This window comes from Ammospiza nelsoni, chromosome 1 (assembly GCF_027579445.1).
Source record: "Ammospiza nelsoni isolate bAmmNel1 chromosome 1, bAmmNel1.pri, whole genome shotgun sequence".
Lineage (NCBI taxonomy): Eukaryota > Metazoa > Chordata > Aves > Passeriformes > Passerellidae > Ammospiza > Ammospiza nelsoni.
In genome coordinates, this window is record NC_080633.1 from 127,634,514 (window position 1) to 127,658,966 (window position 24,453).

The window sequence follows — 24,453 nt, forward strand, 5'->3', positions numbered from 1 at the left end:
AACAAAAAAAAATCTTCACCTTATTCTGTCAGATTTGTTTGTGGTTGCTGTTGCTGGGACAGGGAACATATATCCATGTGTGGGCAGTGTTCCAGGCCTCCTCACTGGGTAACAGTTTGAGTAACATCCTTTGCATGACATTAACAAACTGTCCTGGATTTGATTTTTACAAGCCAGGCATTATTTGCCATTGTAACTGGAATTTTGTTGGTCCACAGCAGCTGCACCCAAATGGCTGGGAAAGAGGTCAGAGACAGAGGGTCACCTACAGAAATGCAGGATTCCCCACAATATGTCTGGAACAATGACAAGATCAAGGCAAACTTTATTTGCAGTCAGGATCTAGACAGAAACCATCATTTGGCAGTCCTTGTATGACCCTGTCCTGGAATTTAGCAGCTTTAGGTAAAAACCACAAATTTAAAACCTTCTCCTTTTTGATTTTTTAGGAGCTGCTCAACATGGGCCATAATTTTTACCTCAGATGGTTTTGATAGTGCAGCTAAAATTTAGGTCAATTATATATGACAATAAGATATGGAGGAAGACTTCTCCTATCTGAATTCAAAAGCTTGAGTGGTTTTTTAAGTGCCTTTTTGTTACTTCCAGTCTATAAGAAAATTATATTTCTGTAAATAAAACATTGAAAAAATGAAAATATAATAATTCATTCAGACACTAAAGAAATCTCTGCATATCTGTCCAAATAAGTCACCATCATGCAGAAAAACAAACAGCTGCTTTTCATTTGTTGTCAGTGTCACTAAAGGACATAAGAGTCTAGTGATTAACTTAGTCTCAACTGATTTCACAATAGCAGCTCAGATATCAAAAAATTTAGGAATTATGATGGCGATTTATTGATTCAATCAACATAATGAACTGCATTTTAACATTCTTTATTGCTTATAGACAGGCTGTGCAATTCACCAGGTATCTGATGGAGACCTGAAAAGTAATGAGACAACTTTTTCAAAAACAACCAGAAATATCAGTTAAAAAAAATCAAGTAGATTATTTTATTTTTTCTTAGTTGAGATGAAATTAGATAATTTACATGCTGCTAGAAAGAACAGATATTTTATGCTTTCAATTTCATATTCCTAGAGGAGAATACTAGATTAGTAAATATTTCAGAAGCTACTTTTTCTTAATAGTCAGTTGGTATTTCCTTACACCTGGGAAAAAAAGAAAACATTCTCTATTTGTGATAGCGGTTAGGAAATAAACTAATTAACTATTAATTTAATTTTACAACTGATAGCAGAAAAATAGTCTCACTCTACACTGGGCACACATAGCTATCAATCAGTTAAATTTCCATGACTATTGATTTGGGGAAAAGCCCTATATATCTGAGCTCTCTCACTTGCAAGCACAGGTAAGCCATTCTAACAAAACTGGAGGGGCTGCAGCCTCAGGTGCTGACCCCAGCTTTCTGCTGAGGGTTAATATCCTGGGGGCAGGTGCAGCAGAACACTGCTCAGCCCTGGTGCTGTGTCGGGTTCTGAGTCGTTGCCATAATGGCTCCCGAGGTACTAAAAAGTCCTTTTCCCCACCCCCACGCTTGAGGAAGAAGTCATGATTCCTCAGCTCTGGTTTTCAAGGTTGTTTATTTTTTCTTATCTAACACATTCCTTTTTGGACCTGTGGAGGTCTGTCCAGCAGGTTGGGTTGTAAGTACATTTTTTAAAATGTACTTACTGAGGGCACACTGACCACCCTCAGGATGGTGTTATCTTTTTATACTAAAAACTACGTGTACTTTACTTACAATAATTTTCCAATACTTATCACTTATGTTAGACAGTCAGTCTCTACCCTAAACCAGTCCAAAAGTTCCACCATCAGAGCAGAAGATGGAGGACAAGAACAAGAATGAGAAAGACAGGACAGGCCCAGATTCCTCCATCTTGCCTCCTGAGCCCCCATTCTAAAAACCCTAAAATTCTACTTTTTCACCCTGTGACAAATGCACTATCATTCTATTCAAACACTTGTGGCTTGTAACTCTTCGCACAAAGTTGGTAATTGTTTCCATGGGTTAAAATCGAAGGCACAGGTGTCTTTGACTCCATGTCAAGGTCTCTGTTCCCCCTGCCGGGGTCTGAAGTCCTCCAGGGCAGTCAGAGGAATTTCCTGGGTTCTGACAGTGCTGTGCAGCCCATGGGTTAGCAGACACCTCATTGATCTGGGTTCCTGTTCATCATCCGCAGGGCCTGGGCAGTTATGGATGGCACTTCCTCTACTGTCTGGACTCCACTCATCACCCAGGGCACTGAGGAAAAGGAACAGCTGAAGGACTGATAATGGAAAGAAATAATTGTTATCAAGTAGGGGAAAACAGTTAGCATAGCCCAAGGAGAAAGTTATTGTGCTAAAAAATACCCAGAAGACTTTTGGAACTGCTGTGAAAACATTATTGTTGGTTCTCCTTCTGCTCAGGGAAACAGGGCTTTCCACACATTGCTTTAAAGGAGCATGACCAGTTTATTCATCCAGAGAAGGCAATCAGAAAACCCTCCCAGGTTCCAAATCTTGGCTAAGCATTCAAGTTTAAAAAATGATAATATCATTTTTCTTGACATAGACTTATCTTTTTCTTCAGGTACATAAAACTCTGTCATAAGAATTGTATATGAAAATAGCTAAACAAACATTAGAAGTTTGTGCAAAGTCAATATCTTGAAGCTGACTGAGGAATTTAATTGTTACATATTTTGTTTTAGAACTAACTTACTTGAAATTTCTTACTTTAAAAAAAAATGTACTTACACATCTACCATATGTGAGACAATACATCATTCAGGGACTTAATGTATAAAGGATTCAAGGCCTATGTAATCTAGAGAAAAATAGTCTGGAGTTATAGTACGTAGAAGCAGTTTGGAAACTCCATGGAATATTAAGTTAGAAAAACAACAGCAAACCTTAGAGAAAACATATTTTATGCTAAAAACACATTAGCAGTGACATTCCTGAGTATTAATTTTCTGTCAAGTTTGGGCTGTTTTTGCAAATTACAGTGTAATGTATTAAGAAAACCTAAACTTCAGCTAGTCATGCTTAATATACTGTGCTGCAGTCTGTAATAGTATAGGTCCTTGTGAAGGAGCTGGGCTTTTCTTCCAGTGGGAGCACCAGCTCCTGAGAAAGGAGTGAGAGGCACTCAAGGAAAGCCATCTTCTCCTGGCTACAGCGGAATAAAACCCCAAACGCGTATTGGATTGCTTAGTTTTTAGGAAATTATACGTTTACTCTGTATGATCTCAGCTACTTCAGCTGTCTAAGACCAAAGATGGCCATGTCTATCACATTTATCTGTCTTTTCCAACTTCATCTCTCACACAAACATCCTTTTTACTGTGTTTCTTTTAGTTTTAAGCATGATAATTTATTTCTAAGGACAATTATTAGAGATCCATCTCTTTGGAAAGTTACCAAAGCTATTTGCTCTGATATTGAAATCTTACCTTGTTTAAAATTTTAATGATATAAACTTTAAGACATACTCATGATTTCTTTTGTCTAAGTTTCAGCTAGAAAGGACCCAAATTCAAATTTCCTTTATTGAATCTTAATGGTTATTTCCAAGTGGTTTTCAATGTGTGTATAACACTCATATAAGAGGTAAGATAATCTTGCTGCATACAGCTAATAAAATATAAGTGTTTTAAGACTGAAGAAAATGAGCAGTGCCTCTGCACCACTAAATATAATTTTGAGACAGGAGAGACTGATGTCTCCAGTTGAAACAACAGCATTTGAGAAATTCAGGCCAGAAAGAATGGATCTATTCTAAGGCCCTCTGAAATCAATGAGAGGCTTTGCTGTAACTCCTCTAGGTTTTGGCTCCAGCCCCAAGTAATTATTCAGGTTGGACTTTGGCCACAGATACTGACACCATCTGCTTACAAAAAGTACCATGAGGTCTTTAATTAACACAAATCACGAGGGCCTCAGTTCTATGTCTTATCTCAAAAAATGTCACTTTTGAGAGAGTGCACAATTGATGTGCACCTTGCTAAGGACCTCACTCTCTGCCATCTCACAGGGAAGTGTGCAATCTACAGCATTGCCAACACTACCTTTTCCAAATATGTCTAAGTTTCAAAGCCAATGATTTCCTAATCAAATTTCATATGCAAATATATAAATTAGGTTTGATTTTTGTTGAGAGTGCTGAATAAAAATAACAAACATGAAGTAAATACATGGAAAGGGAGATGTAAGGGATTTTTGTTTCTTAAAATAAAATGTAAAAATAATAATATGAACACACATAAATGAGAAAGAATAATATAATTTTTGTTCAAAATGGCTACCTAGAGAGCCATGTAGTCTTACAGTCAGGATTGGATTTCTCACTATTTTTCTATTTTCACCTTTTCATGGAATGACTGAGGTAAAATGTTTAACCTTTTTTTACCTCAATTTCCCCATCTGTGAAATGGTATTAATACCAAGTGCTCTGGCAGGAATTTGCCATCCTAAAATACTGCTTTGAGGTGTTCAAAGGGGAGATAGTACTTCCAACTGCATGCCCTTGGCATTATTCTCACCACCAATGGCCCATGTAGTCCCACACACTGTGCCAGGCCATTGCCCTGTTGCACATCAGCATCAGCTTTGCCCAGAGGCCATTTCACTCAGAGTGACTGAGATGTAGTCCCTTTTGTATCTATAACTCACACTTTCAAGCCAAAAATGAAAAAGAAGTACCTTTCACGAGAGGATGAGTGTGTCTGGAAGACTTAAATATTGTATCCTTATTGTAGGGATTAATGAAGTGCTGGCCTGAACCCTGCACATCACTTAAGGACATGTTTAACTTTAAAAATCTGAGTAGGCAGATGGATTTCCATGGGAATACTGATGTGCTTAAAATATGTGCTGTTGGAATAGAATCATATCCTTCACTATTGTGAGGGGTCATGCTACTTTTGTTTGTGAGAGTGAAGAACACTCTCAGATGTTACTCCTTCTACAGGGAATTTCCTGGTTGTTCAAGACTGGGATTCTCAACATTTTGCACTCCTGATTTCTCAGCCCAGACTCATATATACATGGTCTGTCTGTAATATGCAGGATCAAGATCTGCACTGGTGTTATAACATTAACTGTTTCCCTGTGCTGAGCCAAAATGAGTTCTATAAATCTTGCCTCTAGACACCTGACCTCAGTAGCACTGTTTTTTCTTTTATTCTATTTAGCAAATTTTACGAATGTAGGTAGGAAAATAATTAAATCATTCTCTACAAAATAAATAAATTTAAGCAAGCAGCTGCCTTGCCCCAAGCTCCTATGCTGCTCAAAGGTTATTACCTCATGAACAGCACAAACTCTCTCCTTCCAGCATTGCTGTCTTAAGTGAGCATCTGTGTCAGATCACAACACTGAACACGTTTTTCCACCTTTATTTGCCATCTCTGGGGCATTCTTCGGCAACCTTGAGGGTACATCTTTAGTCAGAGGCAACACCTGCAGGGGCACAGAGCTTTGTACTCAGAAAGAATATGCTGTGTTACCTCTCAGCAGACAGGATGCTCTGTTTAGCTATTTGTATCATGACTTCTTCTGGTGCCTACTTCTGCCATCTGTCCAAAAGCTTCGTACTAGCTCTTTACTAGAATTTGCCAAATGTGTGAACTGTGTGGAAAACACAGTACAATTATTACTGTGCATTTTTAAAAGGGATGATGTGTGCAAAAGTGGACCTCCTAGATACAGAAATGCTTAAGACTGTTGTTGTAACTTATATTATCATGTCTTTTGTTTTGCAGTTTTACTAAAGAATGCAAAAAAGGAAGAAGAAAAGCCATTCAGAGACTGTGCAGATGTATACCAATCTGGTGTTAACAAAAGTGGGGTCTACACTATTTATATTAACAATGTGTCAGATCCTAAAAAGGTAAGACTGGGTTTATTTTCTTGTTTGTTAATACGACATTGCTCTGAACAGAAAGGAGCGTTTCGAGTCTTTATTGACGTTATCATTCCACAAAATATTGTACTGGTATAAAAAGCTTGTCTTCTCTTTAGTCTTTAATAAGTATAATAGACTGAGAAAATGATTAACTGTATTATTCCAGACATTCTTCTTTCCCGCTGACAGAAAATCCTTCCTAAGTTCCAATGTACACTCAATAGTTGACTCACTTCCTCCCACTTGGCAAGCCCAGTTGAATCAGACTATGGCTGCAAATAAATCTGCAATAAAATTTAGAAGTGAATTTGTAAAGTGTGATAATTAGGAAGCTGATCTTGGGGATTATCTGGTAGCACAAGAAAAGAAGGAGCAGAATGAGTAGTTTTTAAAGATAAGGATTTAAAAAAAATCTGCTTCTCATGTAGGGGACAGGGAAAAGCAGGTTTGGCTGTAAAGAACACAACATGCTGAGTGCCAGCACTGCTTGAAATTATGAAGCGTGTATAATCCCATCCTTCTCAAAAAAGAGACTTGGGAGGGGGTTTCTTTTATGCAAATGAAACATTGGTCTGTATAAGAGATTATTTTTTTGCAAGGCTTTTGTTGCTAAGGCATCTGAGTCAGGAACTGATGTTAGGAACATGAGAGGATGACCTCAACCCAACTTGTCTGTGGGGGAATGTTGGCTGTCCCTCTGACAGGGCACTGTTGGAGCAGCCACCGAGGGTGAAGGCTGATTACCTGGGAAATACAGCGGTGGCCATAAAGTGGGCCAGACGGGAGGGAGGGAACCACTTCTATCTGGTGAATTTATTCTTACTGCACTAAAATGGTGACCCTGCAAACATAAAAATACTGTAAAAAATATTACCAATATTATTGTTTATAGTAATATTATAATCATATTAAGATATGCTAACGTTGCTCCTAAGTGGAATTCGGTGTTACAAAAGGCCTTTGGAAGCCTGTAAACATCAAGATGTCCTAGTTTAGTGAGGAAATAGAGTTCATTAAGCCATTAGTAGAATTGGGGTGGGAGAGCTTTATGGGCCAAGACCAACATAATTCTGGAAAATGTGAATAGGAAAATAATTGACATGACAGAAAAGGCAGATATCCCTGAAAGCATTACTGAGCAGGACAAGAATAATAAAAGAAATTCTGTAGACGCTGCTCTGCTCAAAAAGAGATGTGACATCCGTGTCCAAATCAGATGTACCAATTGGCAGTAGTTTTCTTAGCCTTACTGAAGCTCATGAACCATAACCAGAAGCTGGATGCAATTAAAAACAATGGGTACCTGACACTCATGCTTCTGGTATATTTACCTCAAACTCACTTCACTGGCAGTATAAGGACAGTGACACAATGGAAGCCATCCTGTGTTTCCACTATATCCCTGGTTACAGATGCTGCTATCAGATGCTGTTTTACTGGAGGGTTCCTGTTTTAGCAAGAAAAGGCAGGAGTGTGTGTTTCTGTGTGTTGAGGGTATTTCTGATACACCTCTTTCTGTCTTGCCCTAGCAGTAACACAGCAAGAGGTGAGCCCAGACAATTTCATGTTAGTCAAGTGAGGAGTGTGATTGCTTTAACAGGTGTTTTTTTAGACATTAAGGTCATTTAAACAAGCTGCAAGGTAGTGCTGTGCAGATAGCTGAACTAACTCCAGCTGAGATAGCTTCAAAATCACTTCAATGCAGCACTGTGCCAGCACTAATTAGCCCAAAGGTAGCACCATGCAGACACAATCAGACTGCTCTGATATCCTGATAGGTACTCCATGGAGACAGGCTTGTTTTAAGCCAGCTTAGTTATCTGGATTACCACAATGCAATGCACAGTTCTGGCATGTCTTAGGAGCCCTAATATATTTTTATCTTCTGTATTACTCAACTATCTCATTCATAGCAATTTTATACATCAGACTACAAAATATGCCTTCATTTAATTTTATATTTTCTAAGGGATACTTACTAGAACCCCGATAATCAATCGAAAATACCTTTGTCATATATACAAATGTTACTCTCAGTTTTGGTGTTTTGTTGGTTCCACATCCATACATTCACAAAAAATTATCCTTCATGCCATTTACATATCTAATTTTTATATTCTCACACATGCTTTAGACTGCAATTTTTGTTTCTTGTTCCTAGCTTCAACAGTTCATTCACTAACCTTCAAGTCTTTGATCAAAATTAGTGTTTCATATCTGTTTAAAAGGATCTTAATAATATTCCATATTTTTATATAGAAAGAGAAAAAGATATAATTAAATTATTAAGGTAATTAATTGGCTTACTCTGATGAGTATATGTGCAGTGCCTGATAATGTGGACAAATGATTACTCTGAGGGAAAGAAAAGGCAAGAAGAATCCTCTCAGTCCCCAGCAAAGTCAGGGTGAGCTAGAGAGGAAGCAAGGCTTCTGGCGAGCAAGGGAGCAGTGAAAGTAAAGTCATTCCCATTTTGGAGTTGAAAGAGCCAAGCCACCTTTGGGAGCCAAAGTAGGCCAGGTGTGATTGGTCTGACTGCAAGTAGGATCTCTCTATGTGCCCTTGGATCAATACATTGGCTGTCCCCTGTCTCCCCTAATGCCCCCACAAGCGTGCCTCTCACCATCCTCTGGGTGCACCACACTGAAAATGCAATGTTATCCACCCCTGTGCGTCCTCATGGTTCTGCCAAAGCAATTGCTGGAGCTGTGCTCTTCCCTCCTCCCCTTTATTTTCTTCTAGTGGACTCCCACTGAATTGGTGCTGATGCTCTCTCTGAGCATATCTGGCAGAATTTTAACCCATTTAATGTAGGTTATCCCCCTGTACTGTGCAAGCTGTCCTCCAGCATGGTGGTCATCAGACTGTTTCTGCATAGCACAGACACATCCCCTGCATCTCAAAGGTCTGGTCTTGAACTTGTTGCTCCATGCCAGTGAGGTAGATTTGTGGGGTCTTGGTGTGCATGCACTTAAAATGAAATTTGTAGAAATTTCACATTTAATTTAAAATTGAGCTTATCTCTGAATGATAATTATAAAAGTGTTAATAATTTAGTCCATAAATGTAAAATAAGTAGAAATAATCCTATATTTGCCTTTTAGGAGCTTGAGAATTTTTACCCATGCATTTAAGGAAGAGCAAGAGTGCAATATTTTGGATGGTCTTTTATTCTAAGGCTATTTTATGAATTATAAAATCAGAAACTATAATGCATACAAATTCAGTCACTTTTTTTCATCCTTTTCTTTTCTAATAGAGGGTTAAGTCAGAACAAATTAAATGCTGTTAAATGGCTGAGTGCCTTGATCTTTTCTGGGACAGACAAGGCTAAACCTATGCCCAGTAACATCTACAATCACCATGGAGCTCCTGTTGATATGGGCAGGTGTTCGTGTCTACCACTGTGGAAAGTGCCAGACCATACAATGATGGCAAGTGAAAAATGTGCTGCTGGCAAATTTTTTTCACTGTGGCATTTTCTCTTTCAATTTGATATATTATTCAGAACACTTCAGTCTTTTTATAGGTATTTCATTATATTGTACTATGAAAATCCCAACATTTGCATGCATCTTTAGAATGAGTAGTCTTAATATAGTTGAGGATTTACTGCTTTAAAAATTGGCAGTGGATTCATGGGAGCTTGAAAAGACTTACAAGGAAAGTAAATCCATCTTTTAGAAGTTCTCACCGTAAATCAGACTAAAGACATTAAATCCTGTAGATAAATGTTTTGACTCACAGTGGCTTCCCTAAAGAAGGAATAGGGCCAAAATATTTGTCTAGAAAATTGTGGGTTTTCTTGTGGTTATCCTGAATCAAGTTCATGTTTGTCCTGGTATTCTATTTCCTTCCTGCACTTTCACAGGGACTTCACTTGGCATGGCTGGTGCAAATTAAAACAAAAATACTTGCATATTGTTACTGTGACAGCTCCTATGAGTTGGAGAAATTTAGAATGGCTTTTCTTGAAGGTACAATATGGTCTTCTAGTCAACTGCAGGACAAATTTTTATTTAACTGTGTTGGATAGTAACCTCCAATTTGTTGAAGCAATATAAAGCTTTAAATTGCCAACCAGTGCTTAATGGGTTGACTCTTGCTAATGTGAGTGCCAAAAGCTAAACCTCTTCAGCACTCTTGCATACTGAATTTTTACTTAAAGGCCAGAATGCAGCTTTTAAAAGCACATACAAATGAAATTTAGGATAGGTGCATCAATATGGCATGGATGAGTCCAGGGCAATGAAATCAGGAAAATCTGCTTGAATGAGTAGCCCTAAGAAAGTTATATCTTAAAATCAAGTGTCCTAGAAAAACAGGAACAAAAATTACTACTGCTTGTCATATACTAAGGAAAGCAAATGCACAAGTAGTTTTTTAATTTTTTCATAGTTCATCTTCTGTATTTTTGAAGGAAAATGAAAAAGTGAAGTGAATACAAATTAATATTAATTTTTATCATTATATGGATTGTTTGAGATTGTTAACAGATTTCATTCTGCACAATATTCTAATATCAAGGGTCAACAAAATTGTCCAAATTGTTTCATTATCCTTTGTACACAGAATCTTTAGTATCTAGGTTATAATTTTTTTAGTGCAGTGGTGACAGGGTATGATCTTACATATTGAGTATGTATCTTAACTTCTGACCTTGTCTCACAGACCTCATGTCTTGAGCCTGTTCCTACCTACATTCTGTCTTATAAGGCAGCGTTCTCTGAGGTCACCTGTCCCATTTTGGGACACTGCCTGGAACACTGTAGGTAATATTACAGTTCAAAGGAAAACAGAATAACTTCATTTGTGATACATTTCAGACTCCTAGGATGAATGTTTTCTGCAAGAATTTTTGAGATACTCTCTGAGACCAAATGACACTCTGCTAAAAGCTACATGAAGCATTATTATCACTGAGAGAATTACTCTTGTTTATTAAAAGGAAGGGAGTGGTTTCAGAGGCACTACAGAGAAAATAGAAAAAAGAGTGTGGAGGAAATGTGAAGGGGAAAGCTGAAGAAGTAGAAGGGGATGACTGGGAGATATTCTTGGGGATGTACTGAAAGGAGACATTGCTGGGAGAATTACACTAAACATAATGAGAGAACTGCTTGTTACCAAATGACTGATGATGTCATTGAGGGAATAGGGCATGAGTGCACAGGAAAACATACTCACTTAATACTGTTATTCACAAATACTTCCCCCCCCCCAAGACGACAGAATTTCAACTCAAACTTGTTTTATTTTTTACTTGGATTTTAAAATTTTTCTTTTTTATTTAATGTTGTAGGTCTTTTGTAATATGGAAATTGCTGGAGGAGGATGGACAGTTATACAACACCGAGAAGATGGAAGTCTGGATTTTCAGAAAAGCTGGAAAGAATACAAAATGGTAAGGTGAAAAACATGCAATAGCTGTACAATTCATACAAGTATCAGATTTCAAATACTACTTCTTATTAACCTAAACAGATAATTCCTCCTATAGTGATGTGGTATGGTCCTGCAGTCTTTTATGAACTACTTTTCATCATGTCTGTTACTTTTGAAAATAAGTTTTACTCAGTTAGTTGAGTATTATTGCCACTGATTTAGAATTTCTCTCAGATCAGTTGCTGAGATTAAAATGAGATAAGGCCAGAACACTGCTGTCTGTTGCTGAAATTTTGACTTGATGTGGTGTTCAGAGGTAAAAGGCAAGTGATGATGTTTCTAAGGCATGGATCTTTTCAGCTGAGAGTAACTCATTCAGAATTTGGAGCAGATAGGAATAAAATTTTTTACTGGGGTTTATCCCAAGTCATACACCACCTCTGCCAATCAAGTTAATGTATTGGAAATGTTGATACTTCAAATAGTATTACAAGAAAATAAGTAACTTAACAAATTAAAGATGGCATGACTTCAAGCAGGCTATTTTCCCTTTGCCAACTCAAAAATATTTTACTCCAATCTAAATAACTTGTTACTTTTTTTCATTCTCTGCCTGATCAAACTTTCTGATGGAGCTCCATTCTCTGAGTCTCTGAGGGCTGGCTTGGATTTCAATGACACTCCTCGTGAAGTTTTCAGCACTGTGTTATCAGCCTGGCAGAGAAATGGGGGTTTTTTACAGTTTTCAAAAAACACTAATGAAAAGACAATTTTCAATGTTTAAAAATAAAAGCATTTAAAAATCTGTAAAAATTTCTATAGAAAAAATTCTGTAGTAGAAATAAACAAAATATCATATTATTGAACCTATTGAACCAAAATCTAATTTTGGATTCTATTGGTGCTTTATTTTCAATATTACTTGAAAATATAAATAATTACCTGGGTCAGACTACTGCTGTTATGGATTTCTAATTTCTAATAATTTAACTCTATTTAAAATATTATTTTCATTTTAACATCACTTTAATGAATATATATTATGAAATAGATTACATCCTCTAGTTAGAGAATAAATAGAGTTAAATATTTAGAAATTTATATTCAAATTGGTATTGTTTTAATTTAGCAGAAAACTTGAAAACTGTTTTACTCAATTTTGGTTCAGAATCAAATAAAATATAAACTATCAAATTTCTTTGGAGAAACAAAATTTGACGATTCCTCAAGTTTTACTAGTGAGGAAATCAGAAATTGTATGTGCAAACTTACATATGGACTTTTTAAAATGTATACATATCACATTAATGATTTTCTCAGCTTTTATCTCCTGAGATTATCTTAGGCAGTGTAATAAATACAGCCCTTTGTAAAGTTTTTCTATGTGGCCTTTTTTTATACATATCCCTTCACATAGTCATTTTCCTCCACTTTTCCTTCACAATAGTGCAGATCTGTAGTGGATTACATTCTGTTGGTTTTGTCCAGTTCAAGCAGCCTGAATTAATTCTGCTTCTCTTTAGGAATGATTTAGTGTTCTAAGGGATCACTTCTTCTACCAAATAAAAAGGACCTCTTTTGGACTTTTATTGACAGTTTATCCTAAATGTCATGAAGCAAGATGGGGTTCATGCTTGCTTTGCTCCTATGAACAGTTTCAAAGTAACAATCTTAGGCTCCCCTTTGTGGTTATCATATATTGATAAGTGTTGAATGCAGAATGGTAGAGGCTGGTGGACTCTCTGTATTACTGGGATACCTGAAAGCATCTGAGCTTCAAACCAGCAACACCACTAACTTAATTCTTTGGTTGTTCAGAGAGGGTGTGTGGCGTCTGTTGGACCACAATCCCTCTCCTTCCTGACACATCAGCCTGGTCTTTCTTCCAGTGGAAGCTGGGTAGTCTGGAGTGGGAAACACCACGATGGCTTCCTTGGAGGAGTTGAACTTAATGTATGTTTTCTCAGCCCATCATTCAGATAGAGATTTCCAATTTTGTTAAGATATTCTTCTTGAGCTTATAACTCACTGGGGTCCTAAAGCTAACAGAAAAAATCTCATCATATAATAACAGCAACCATAGGTCTCTTGGGCTTCATTTATTTTCAGTGCATTTAGTTCTTATTGGAAAGAAATCTGGAACACTGTTGAAGTTTTTAAGCTATAAGCAAGTACTTGCAAGCTTCTGAGCTGGACAGGAATTCAGGCCACCAGCCTGCACTGCAGCTAAAGGCCCCACAAGTTATTTTGGCTGTTAGAGTGTCAGGAGGCCACTGCACATATGCTCTGGCTCTAGACAGATCCTTACAGCAGCTTCCTTGGGAAGGGAGCAGTCTCTGCAAGGGTGACAGCACTGCCAGGTTACAGAGTCACTGACAGCAGGGAGGCACTCCTTGTCTTTAATGCAGTTTCATGCTGGTGTTTTCAGCTTACATGGAAGCATTTCAGTTCTGTTCTGGACACCAGTACAGTAAACAGGTTAAGTGAGAGGTAGGGTAGCCATAAATCTTTTGAGTAGGAAGTATATAACTCCATTTATACATAAATTGCCATACAGTTGGTAATAGTGCAATAGTGGTACTAATTTTTCCTCCCGGTTTTTTCCTCTTTTTCCACTTGCATTCAGCCTCCAATCTGGAAAATAAAGTACCACTTTCTTTTGTATCTAAAACAACAGCTAATGAGTGCATAACCTTTTCTGCAAATTCACTGTTGTGGAAGGTTGGTTATGTATCTTCTTGCTTAGGGGCATATGTTCCCAGTATCCTCCAATTTTTTTGTTAGTCTTAGGGTGTGCAGTGTAATTTTTACCTTTGTTTCTAAGAATTCATTTCTGACCGAGAACTCTCTTGGGCCATTTGAGTTTTGTGCATTCAATACTAATTGGAATAAATTTAGAGAAAACCCCATAAGTTCATTCTTCCATCCTTTGCTTATCAGTATCTACTACATCTGTTCTTTTGCATTTTGCAATGCATTTTCTTTATACTGTTTGCTGCTTATCAGAAAAAATTGAAGTGGAATAACAAATAATTTCTTTAATGGCAGGTGAGATCACCCTGAAGCAAATTTCAAGCATTTTTCCTATTTTCTTCCCTGAGTAAATGTAAATGTAAAACACTATTAAGAGTTTTTATCTCTAGAGGGGAATATTGCTTAAAAATTATTGCTTGCCATCTGCAAACCCAAGACCCTTTAGAAGGGTGTTTTCTACAAGCTTTCTGTCCAAGATGCAGGTTTTGGCATTTATTACGCAGTTATTAGCAATAATCAAATCTTAGTAAATGGTTAGCTCATGTGCTAACTTGGCTGTCAAGACTTCTTGATCATTTTCCAGTTTTCAGTTCTTGGATGAATGCACCTTTCCCAGTGACTGTCTCCATTTTTGCCAAATTAGGTGATGGAGTATTAAATTCCCTATTCTCTAGCCTTCTAGCATGTCTAGTTTAATAATTCCCATGAAATTATCTAAATTTATTCCACACTTGATAGCCCAACATTCACTATGAGTTTCCTAGGGGGCCTTCTTTGGGGTTGAGTCTGTTGGGAGTTTCCTCATGTAAATTTTCCTGCTTTCTCTCATTTGAGAAAAACTCTCAATAGGTATTTGAAATTATGTGCCTTAGCCAGCTCACAGCAACCTTTTTCCTAGCCAGTTTTTTTTCTTGTGTGTCAGTATTTAATTGTACTCTATGCCTTAATTACTACTTCCCACTCCCTGATGAAAAATAAAACCTATCACTTCTTTTAATCATTCATGTCATGAGCTAGATTAGGATCCCTTGTACACAGTACGCACAAAGATGAATTTCTAAGCTATATGGCAACCACTTCCTACCTTCCTGACCAGCAGCTGTTTTTTCTTTTGGTTTCTTTGAGGCACGAATGACGTTCAGCACTAAATTTCACATTCCTTTAATTTCATGTTCCTGATTAATATCTGAGCCCAACAACAGTTCAGTGCTTAAAACAAGACTGCTGCCAATTGTTTCAGAAGTCATCAGTAGCATTTGTGTGTGCCTGAAGAACATATCTACAAAATCACTTCCATTCCTGTTGCAGTTTCTTTTTTTTCTTTTTTCCATAAAGCTGTTGGGTCAAATTGATGGCTATCTCCATAGTATATACATGGTATGACACCAGAGCAGGATAATTTATGTTCTTCTGTGGCTTAAATTCTTCACACACTGAGAGCCAGACCACGGAGGTAGTCACCAGAACTTTCTCAGGAAGTGCTTTTGGATGCAATTCTATTGGGAATTTACATTGTGTTATCTGGAATAGCCTGACTTTCCTCTGAGCCTCAGTAAAGTTAAGCTATTATAACAAGTCTGGTGGTCTGTGTCTTCTGCTTACTTAAAGGACAGCTGAACACATTTTTGGACTCTATGTCTCTGATTTCATTCTAGACATGATGGATTTTACACCTTTTTTTATACTTTCCACAGTCCACCTCTGTGACTAAGCTTTAGTTTGGACAGAGGGTCTACCTATTTCCTGGAAGACTTCTTGTTTGTGACAGTAAGGTTGCTGGTCACCTCATGTTTTCATCTCGCTAGTCTTTGTAAGTCTTACAAGCCTGAATTATACAGAAGAGCTACCATTCCAATAAAGACTTTATTTTTCAGTGTCTTTGTTCAGTTCATTCTAAAAACTTCCAGATGTTACTTATGTTCAATTTGTGTTTGCAAACTGTTTAGCTCCTGTTTTAGAATATGGCCTCCTAATTAATTTTGTGGTCTCCACCTGTTGTAAGACTTTAAGGCTTAAAATTTTAATTTCTCTTGTGAAAGTTTTAGTTTAAGTTTCAAGTTCTGTTATAATTCTCCCTGCCCACCTTTCTTGCTTTTAAACTCTGACATTTCTTTTTTTTCCATATTGCTTCAGTAGCAATGTTAACTTGCACATTATTCTCATTCAAAATAGGTATTCCGTTTATATTGTATATATATATATACCATTTATATTGTATATATATATACCATTTACATTGTATTTGTCATGAATGAAAAGACAAAAACTCAAGCTGATGCAGTTTCCTCTTGGAGCATTAACTGATGATGGATAATTCTCTGTTGTAGTTATATCCATTTACAAATAGTGTTCAGGTTATATTTTATACCCAAAAACTTGATGAGTCAAATAATTGCAGACAGAGATCCAACCTCTTGCAATAATTAGAACATTATATTCACCACTTTCTTTTTCAAGTGAGACAATGACTACATAAAAATGCATGAATCACCATAAAGCACCTTTTAGAATTGTGTGTGTAAGCTTATTGATTCTGGTTCCACTATCTTAGTGCAAAATAACTTCAGATGTGGGTGGGATTTTGAGCAAAAATTACAAAAACCATATGGCTTGGCTGAGGAGAATGTTCTTGACAGAAAAAAAAAATTACTCATAATTTGAAAGCCCATACTGTGGGAACAATGTCTTTCATAATTCTCACTTTTTTTTTAAAGCTAGATATTCTGAATGAATGTTAATATTTTTCCAGGATTATAACTATTTAAGGTATGTTCTGCATTGTTACGATCATGAAATCTTCACACTTGCATTGATAGATGTACCCCCATGTTCTTTAAAAGAGGACTCAAAAATGTCTTGTGACAAAAGATCACAACTGAATTTTAGAGTAGTTTTGGTCTGACTCAAATAACATGCACAGAAAATACCCAAGCAGTGCCAGGTAATGGGCTGTTCTCAAATGACAGCTGGCATAGGGCTACTTTGGTGTTAGAGCTGAGACAGTTTCACTGTTTGCACAGGAAATTTTCAGAGCACTTTTCACAGATTCCTCTTCCCCCTGTGTCTTAGTGAAACACTTGTGAGGGGCAGAATTACTGGTTCAAAGAACATCGGCAAGCATTTTGTAGATAATCTTGGAGTAGGAAAGAAATACAAACAAATTTCTGAAAGGAAAAGAGCCTTGATAAAGCTATCTGTACTACATCTATCCATCTAGCTACTAGCTGGAGATAATTCCCATAATTTCTTCAGCAGAGATGGCTTTGTGTTTTTTCCCTGTCAGTAGCATGACGCAGTTAATGAAGTGCCTTGTAATAGCAGCATGGTCCCCTCTGCAAAATGAAGGATTTGAGAACAGGATGGACCTGTGAGAAAAGCAAAAACTAGGGAATGTGTGACCTTGGAAAAGACAAAAGTTATAGTTCTGTAGTGTAAGCAAACCAGACAGATTGGGAGTAGTGGTAGTCTTGAATAAATGTGTTAAATTAATGGCTTATAAGACTGAGTTATGATTACAAGGTACACTCAAGACGTGAATAATTTTCTAACATATAGCAATAAATTCATTACTTATGATAGTATGCTTCAAAGTCATATGTTTCTTACATCTGAAAATAGACAATTTTCTTCAAGGGACTGGGGTAGATAACATGGAAGTAATTTGGTTTTTTTCACACATTTTCCAAGTGAGTTGGATATAAGGAAATGATTTTTGGTGAGTGGAAAGTGTATTAAGATATTATGTGAGTAACGCCTTTCACAGAGACCCACCCTTCTGTGATAAAGAATGGCATGTCATGCTGGTGTAATAAAAAGTCTGTTCAGACTGCAGTAGTTACTCAGATAATTGTTACTTTCACCAGTGCTATGAAAAGACACAGCATTTTCTCTGCTCTCCTGTGATCTAAATCCAGTATGTCCAGTAGAAATAGACATGATATTGAAGTGGTGAGAGACCATATTTTGTTTTATGAAAACATGCTCATTAAACTCTTCTGGTCCTGACCAAGGCTTAATCTACAGTGTAAGCTTCAACATTATGTAAGGGAACAAGAATGAAACAACGTTTGTCTCAGAGAGAGTTGGAACACCATATTGGGCACCAGAGATGTTACTACAAAAGGAAGCATCCTCTTTACTTTGGAGAAAATTTTTGGATGTGAAATTAAACACAATTTTGTGTTGGAGCACAGTTGTGTTTTTTAAATGTGTTCTACTCAGCACAGTCTTTCCTATGCAATCATTACTGGATAACATCAGTTTCAAGAGCTCTGTTGACACATGGATGTATGCTTGTGCTGCTTTGCCACTAGTGCTTCAATTTAACAGCATTAATTTGTACTGATAAGACTCATGTGGTATTCCAAAGACATTTAATTAATAAATTTTATATAATGATAACAAGATCTAGCTTAGTTATGCTAACAGCCTCTTGTAGAGCAGCATGAGAAAGATTAAAGTCATTAGAGAGCTGTTCTAACCACAAGATGAAAATGCTGTATTAGAAGAGTCAGGTGAGTTTCAGTGAGGTTGGTTTTAAAATCCGTGACTTGAAAATATAGTAGAATTGTAGCAGAGGTCTTCCCAAATAGCAGTTGTGTGCTCTCATTGTGGAACAGCATTTCTCTTCTCCTGTATGATCTGCTCCATTTGGAATTTAGTGGAGCAGCTCTTAGCTTTGGGACTCATGTCAAATTAGAAGTATAACTTTTTGACTCTGATGTCAGTCAGCTTCTATTCTTGTTCAGCTGTTTAGACTACCAGCTGAGCCCAAGCATGAGATTCAAAAACAATCCATAAATTTGATGCTCTATTTAGACAGATTATGTGGCTGAAACTCAAGTCCTTTCTCAAACTCACAAACTTTTGGTCTTTGCCATAGCATCTGTTCTCCTAGCCATGTTCATTTTGCTACTTAATCAGTGTATTTGGAGAAGAGAATTAAGTCCTACATCCCAAAAGTTTTTCCTTTTGTCTGAAATGAATAAAAATACCTTTCCTAGATATTTTTCTTACATTTTGTATATTTAGCCCTAAAACTTACCATTTATTTCTTTGCAAATAATGAGTCAGATATCAGAAAGCTCAAAACTCATTTTTCTTAGACCACAAAAAATGAGTTTTCTTTTCTTTAATACATACCTATGTCCCTGGGATGCTCTTACTAGAAGCCACACTAAATGTCTGTGTATTCCTAGGATCCACTTGTCCTACAGTGAAAAAGGTGGTTTGGGATAAAGGCTCTCAATGTAATTTAGCTCAATGAGAAATATTCTCGGGTTTTCAGTTACATAGTAAGGAAGTTAGATTGAAATCCAGGCCTCGAAGGTGTTCCTGATTAATACCTAAGAGTCCAACTCAGATATTAGAGGAAGATGTCCTGGATATTTGTAGGAAATATTTGTAGACAACTGAGCTGTTTTGGGCCCCTTGCCCAGCCAGAGGTTACCTTTGCCTAAGGTTTGCACTTCATTCTGTCACTGTGGTTTTAATTCTTTGGGAACTTTGCCGCTACTGATACTGTGTGTGTTTGAGAAGGAAAAAGTAAAAAGTGAACCTAATTTCTCTATTTCTACTAATATACCGAGTCTAGAATGAAGGGCAACAGACTGAATTGCTGCAGATTACAAACAAGGCTTTCAGGCAGATTATACAGATATTTAGTTCTTTGTTTAAACTGACAATAGTTTCATTTTTTTTTTAATCTTTTGAGAAGGTATCTGGCTTCAATCTAAATATATTTTTAAAACTTGCCATCAAATATGTGTTGGTACTTCCTAGGAGAAAAAATCTGAATATTTATAATTGTTTTCCAATATTCTTGTATGTAACGTTAATTAAAACATATGTTGTCTGAGGAAATGGAAGCAATTTCTATAAACCAAATCTTTATTTAAAATAAAAGAATGAATAATATAATGTGAAGGGAATGAAAATCTACAAAAATGTATAAAAAAGTTTTTTTGGAAATTATCGTAAACAATATCCATTCCATGATCTCAGCTAAGGCAAAAGGAGCTGAATATTCTTTGTGGCTTCTGGGATGTCACTGCTGCTGTAAAACACTGAATTATTATCTGCTTTATTCACTGAATTGTCTGACAGAAGATGAACCCATCAGATATATTGGCTGTGTCTGGTTTCAATTTGTTTTGTCTATAAAAAGTCAAAACTTCCTGTGAGTATTATCAGACAAAATAAATAAAGTAAGAGAGATAATTGTTTAATGAACTTGGAGCAACATGATTCAGGCAGAATACCCTCACAGATTTTGCCAAAGCTAATAAAATTCTTTTGCACCCAACTTATTGTTTTTGAATAAGTATCAACTTTTTAAATTCTTAAGGGCATTTTTGAAACCAGTACTTAATTCTGTTTCTTTGTACTTATGACTGCTTTAGTAGTTTAAACTCTGTTAATAACCAAATTGAAGTTGAAAATGAGATGATGTAGAAGTCAGATGTCATCTAGAATAAATATTATACAATCACGTGCTTTTGTTTTTAATTCCTAGTTCTAAGTACTTTAATCCATATATAAAACAAAAAAACCCTTTATTTTTGGATAGCAGTTGAGTATTATGTCAGAATTTACAGAATTTATTATATAGTTATATAGAAACAGAAAACCCCTTGGCTCCATCCAACTACAAAAATGGATTTACATTTGTCAGTAAAGTTCCGTATTGTTTTATTTTTTTCTCTGAAAACAAATTCTATCACATTAACAAGAACAATCTGCTCTAATGTAGTATAAAAATTACTTTATTATTTCTCAATGACAAAACCTCGATAAAAGAATTTTCTTATTATTTGTGATTTTGATGTCTTATTTTAGATCAGCCTTTGCCAAAATATGGCCTTTGTGCAATTTTCAGCAGCAAAAGTATTTTTTTTTCTGTTTGTGAAGAATAAAATGAAGCATTATAATAATCTGTGCTGGATCAGTGCAAACATTTGTGTATCCTTTTTGTGACTAATAGTGGAGAGATAAGAAAGCATACTGTGAAAATGTAAGCATATTTCCCTGCTATATTCTCCCAGCTTCCATAGAGTGCTAGTGAGGAAAATGAAGGAGAATGATGAGAATTTTTGGAAATTACTGATCTTTTCCTATTACATTAAGCACTCTTTTGTGAACTTAAAGCCACTGATTTGCCAGCCATCCCAAATTATTATGTCAATTTCTAGAGAAAAAAAATTTAGTATTTTTGGAATAAAATGCAGAGTTTAAAGAATTAATCTCTTTATTTGGAAACATATTATGAAAAAATATAGAAAGATAATGACAAAATAGTCTCTTGGTCATTTAAAATGCAATTTTGGAACAGTGTTTAAGACCCACTGGGTTTCAGAGAGTCTCAAAATGTAGTTAACTGCAAACACATTCATGAAATACAGATGTTCCTTTTCCTAGTGGATTGATAGCTGAGGATGACTTGGATCACTCATGTGATTCCTTGAGCTTAGGCACTAAACTTTAACACAAATAATTCTGGAAGCATTTGCTATAACTATTTGAATGCAAAACCCAAAATGTTTGTTGAAAATGTCTGTATGTACTGGGAAACAAATATTTTTAATAAGAACTATCGGCCTGAAATAGATCACCCCTAATGTTATCTTTTAACAGTGCCCTAAGGCATTCTCAAAACCAAATTTCTTGTCCTAAATCTTAGGCATCAGTCCATAAATGACAAGCATGGTCTTAGGCAAGGCTTTAGGCACCTTATCACTTGGGGCCCTACAGATCTGAGCAGCAGCATAAACCCAAATAGTCTGCTAGCTGAAATGCTTATTTTTAATTACTGAATTTTAATTACTAAATAATTACTGAATTCTCCCATGAACATCAAAATTAATGAGGTCTGATTTTCTGCAGATTTTGTCCTGTGTCCCACATAGAAGTCCCATTCTTATTATTAATAATCTTCTGAAATGCTATTATTTTCTAGGATTCTCCGTGGTAAAAGCTCAAGTTCCCCTTTTATGTCCCTCAAACTCTCCCAGATGTGTAAGAGCCTCTGAGGCAATATTTGCTCAGCATCTGCACTTGGCTGGCTGCTCTGTGTCCGCTTGTAGCAATTGGAACAGGCAACTGCTGAGCTTCTCCTTCAGCATTTCTGCCAGCAGCGACTCATCACAGACACCAGTTCTCTGAAACCTTGCTGAACTTCAAGTCTGTGTGATTTTTAACCAAACCTCAAAAGTGTTCAAAAAGTATTTCACAAATATGTAGGACAGGTGGGCATACCAATTACACAAGTTTGTTTTCCTAAGTTTTTTAACTGAGACAAGAAAAGAATAATTTGTATTTGAGGACAAAATTCTGAAATGTTCTTTGAAAGCTAAGGATTCTGAAGGTAAATCAAAAGAACCAGGCCCAACCATTTTCTTTGCCAGCCTCAGGGTTGGGAATGGAAACACAAAATTAAATCATGTTTTTCAGGGTTTTTTTTGGCTAATATTATGCCATTTTCTTCTGCGCACAAAAGTTTACATATCCATCAAAGTAGTAGTGTTCTTGTGGTAGAGACAGTCTAAGTAAGATATAAACAAGGAGAGCTGTGTAGTTATTAAGTCAAACAAAGTATCTGGGAAAAACAGGATGCATGCAAGTCTTTGTTCAGCTCCGAAGTAGAGGCAGTAAACTGCAGACTAAATACAGGTTGGAAACAGTTGAGTTTGGCATAATAAAATTATACTTGAAGAAATTGCTGCCAGCTCTGTGCTTAACAGAAGTGTACTGCTTCTCTCTGGTTTACATCTATGAAAGCTTTGAGTGCCTATTTGCTTGTTTATATCTTTCTAGCCATATTAGGTGTTTAATAAAGCACATTGCTTCTCCTTTGGAACATTCCTTCCTTCAGAGAAATGTTTTATATCCCACTTACTTCCTTGGTTTTCTTTTCATAAAAGCAAGTATTTTGTTTAAAAAGAAGTTACTTTTGTCAAGGAAAAAAAAATCTTGTTCTAGGAATTTCTAATCTGAGTTTCAGGTTTCAGTATTGTAGTCCTTGATAGTAGGATTCCCTTTTTCATAACTAGTGTGGTGGATTTCCTCATAATTTTTACTATTTCTTTTTATATTTCTTTTGTTCCCTGTTGCTGCATCTTCCTTTTCTCTGGTCAAGAGAGCAAATCACTTAGTGATAGATTTTCATCTTAGTGCAGTAATACATATAAAAAGGGAGAAGGAGGTGAAAATTTGAAGGATAAAAATCATTATTTCAGAAAAATTATATATGGTGCCTGGAATTTCTATAAAACACATAAGGGATCATATAATGTTAAAACACTACATATATTACATCCTGAATAGGCTGTAATCTAAATGAGATAAGATATTTATAATTCAATAGATAACAGTTCAAAGAGGAGTCCCCTCATTTTTCCTGCACTGAGAAAAAGGGAGAAAGAATTTTCTGGTATCTTCACTTAAAGATATACTACTACTACTAATAATAATAACAATAATAATAATAATTTTGTGAATAAGAAACCATGTAAACTCCAAGAAAACCTAATGTGACTGATATCTAAACAACTATGCTCCACTTTCTGGATTTTAGGGAGACAAACCTCCTGGTAGGTAGTCTATGCAGAGCATATTTTACCTTACTGTGAGATGAGTGACAGTGACCAGTGGTGACATATGTCAGAGACAAACCACAAACTGCTCTGGTGTGACACTGCCAAGGCTACTGGAGCAGGAGACACCAAGTGGGACAGTCAAGGGTAGAGAAAAGTGTGCCAGCTGTAAATAGGGTTTATACAGGTGAGGAACAAGTCTTTTTGTGTTTTAGGAACACTGTATGAAGTCAAATATGAATGTGAATGCCATCAAAGCAGCAAGTGAGAAATAACAGAAAGCATCATAATTGGAAAACTTGAGGAGCAGCAGCTCACACTGGAAGACAGATGGGTTCAAAGCAGGATATCGCCACTATTACCTACAACCAGTATTTACAGGGATTTCTATAGGAAATAGTCTATTGGAGAAAGAGGATTTAAAGAAATAACATGCAGGAAAGGAAAAGCCTTTTATTATGAAAACTAATAGTATGCTCCCACATTTCAGTCTGAGACTTTGGGACTTGCCACAGACTACTGAATTTCAGGTCTTGCAGATGAAACACTTTGTCCATGGGTATCTCTTGATGGTCTCTGAGTTAAAAGGCAGAGATGCTTATTCAAAATATAAGTTAGTCAGTTCAGCATATCCAAACTTGGCGTGTCTTCTCAGCCTCTACTATCAGTGAGTCACCAAATATATGCTTAGGTGAGGTTGTGTAAACAAAAATATGTCCTTAGTAAAGTACTTTCTATGGTAATTCTCTCTCTCTAGGAACAAAAGTTTCCTCCATTTTTATTTTTTGGACCAGTCAAACT

The 24,453-nt window shown here is 36.3% G+C and overlaps 1 protein-coding gene across 1 annotated transcript in view; it reads left to right on the plus strand.

Moving 5' to 3' along the window:
• ANGPT1 (angiopoietin 1) overlaps positions 1-24,453 on the plus strand; it is a 151,529-nt gene that overhangs the window by 88,941 nt on the left and 38,135 nt on the right. The window contains exons 5-6 of the mRNA XM_059486672.1: positions 5,784-5,911; positions 11,226-11,327. Coding sequence (XP_059342655.1) covers positions 5,784-5,911; positions 11,226-11,327 — 230 coding nt within the window. The remainder of the gene's footprint in view (positions 1-5,783; positions 5,912-11,225; positions 11,328-24,453) is intronic.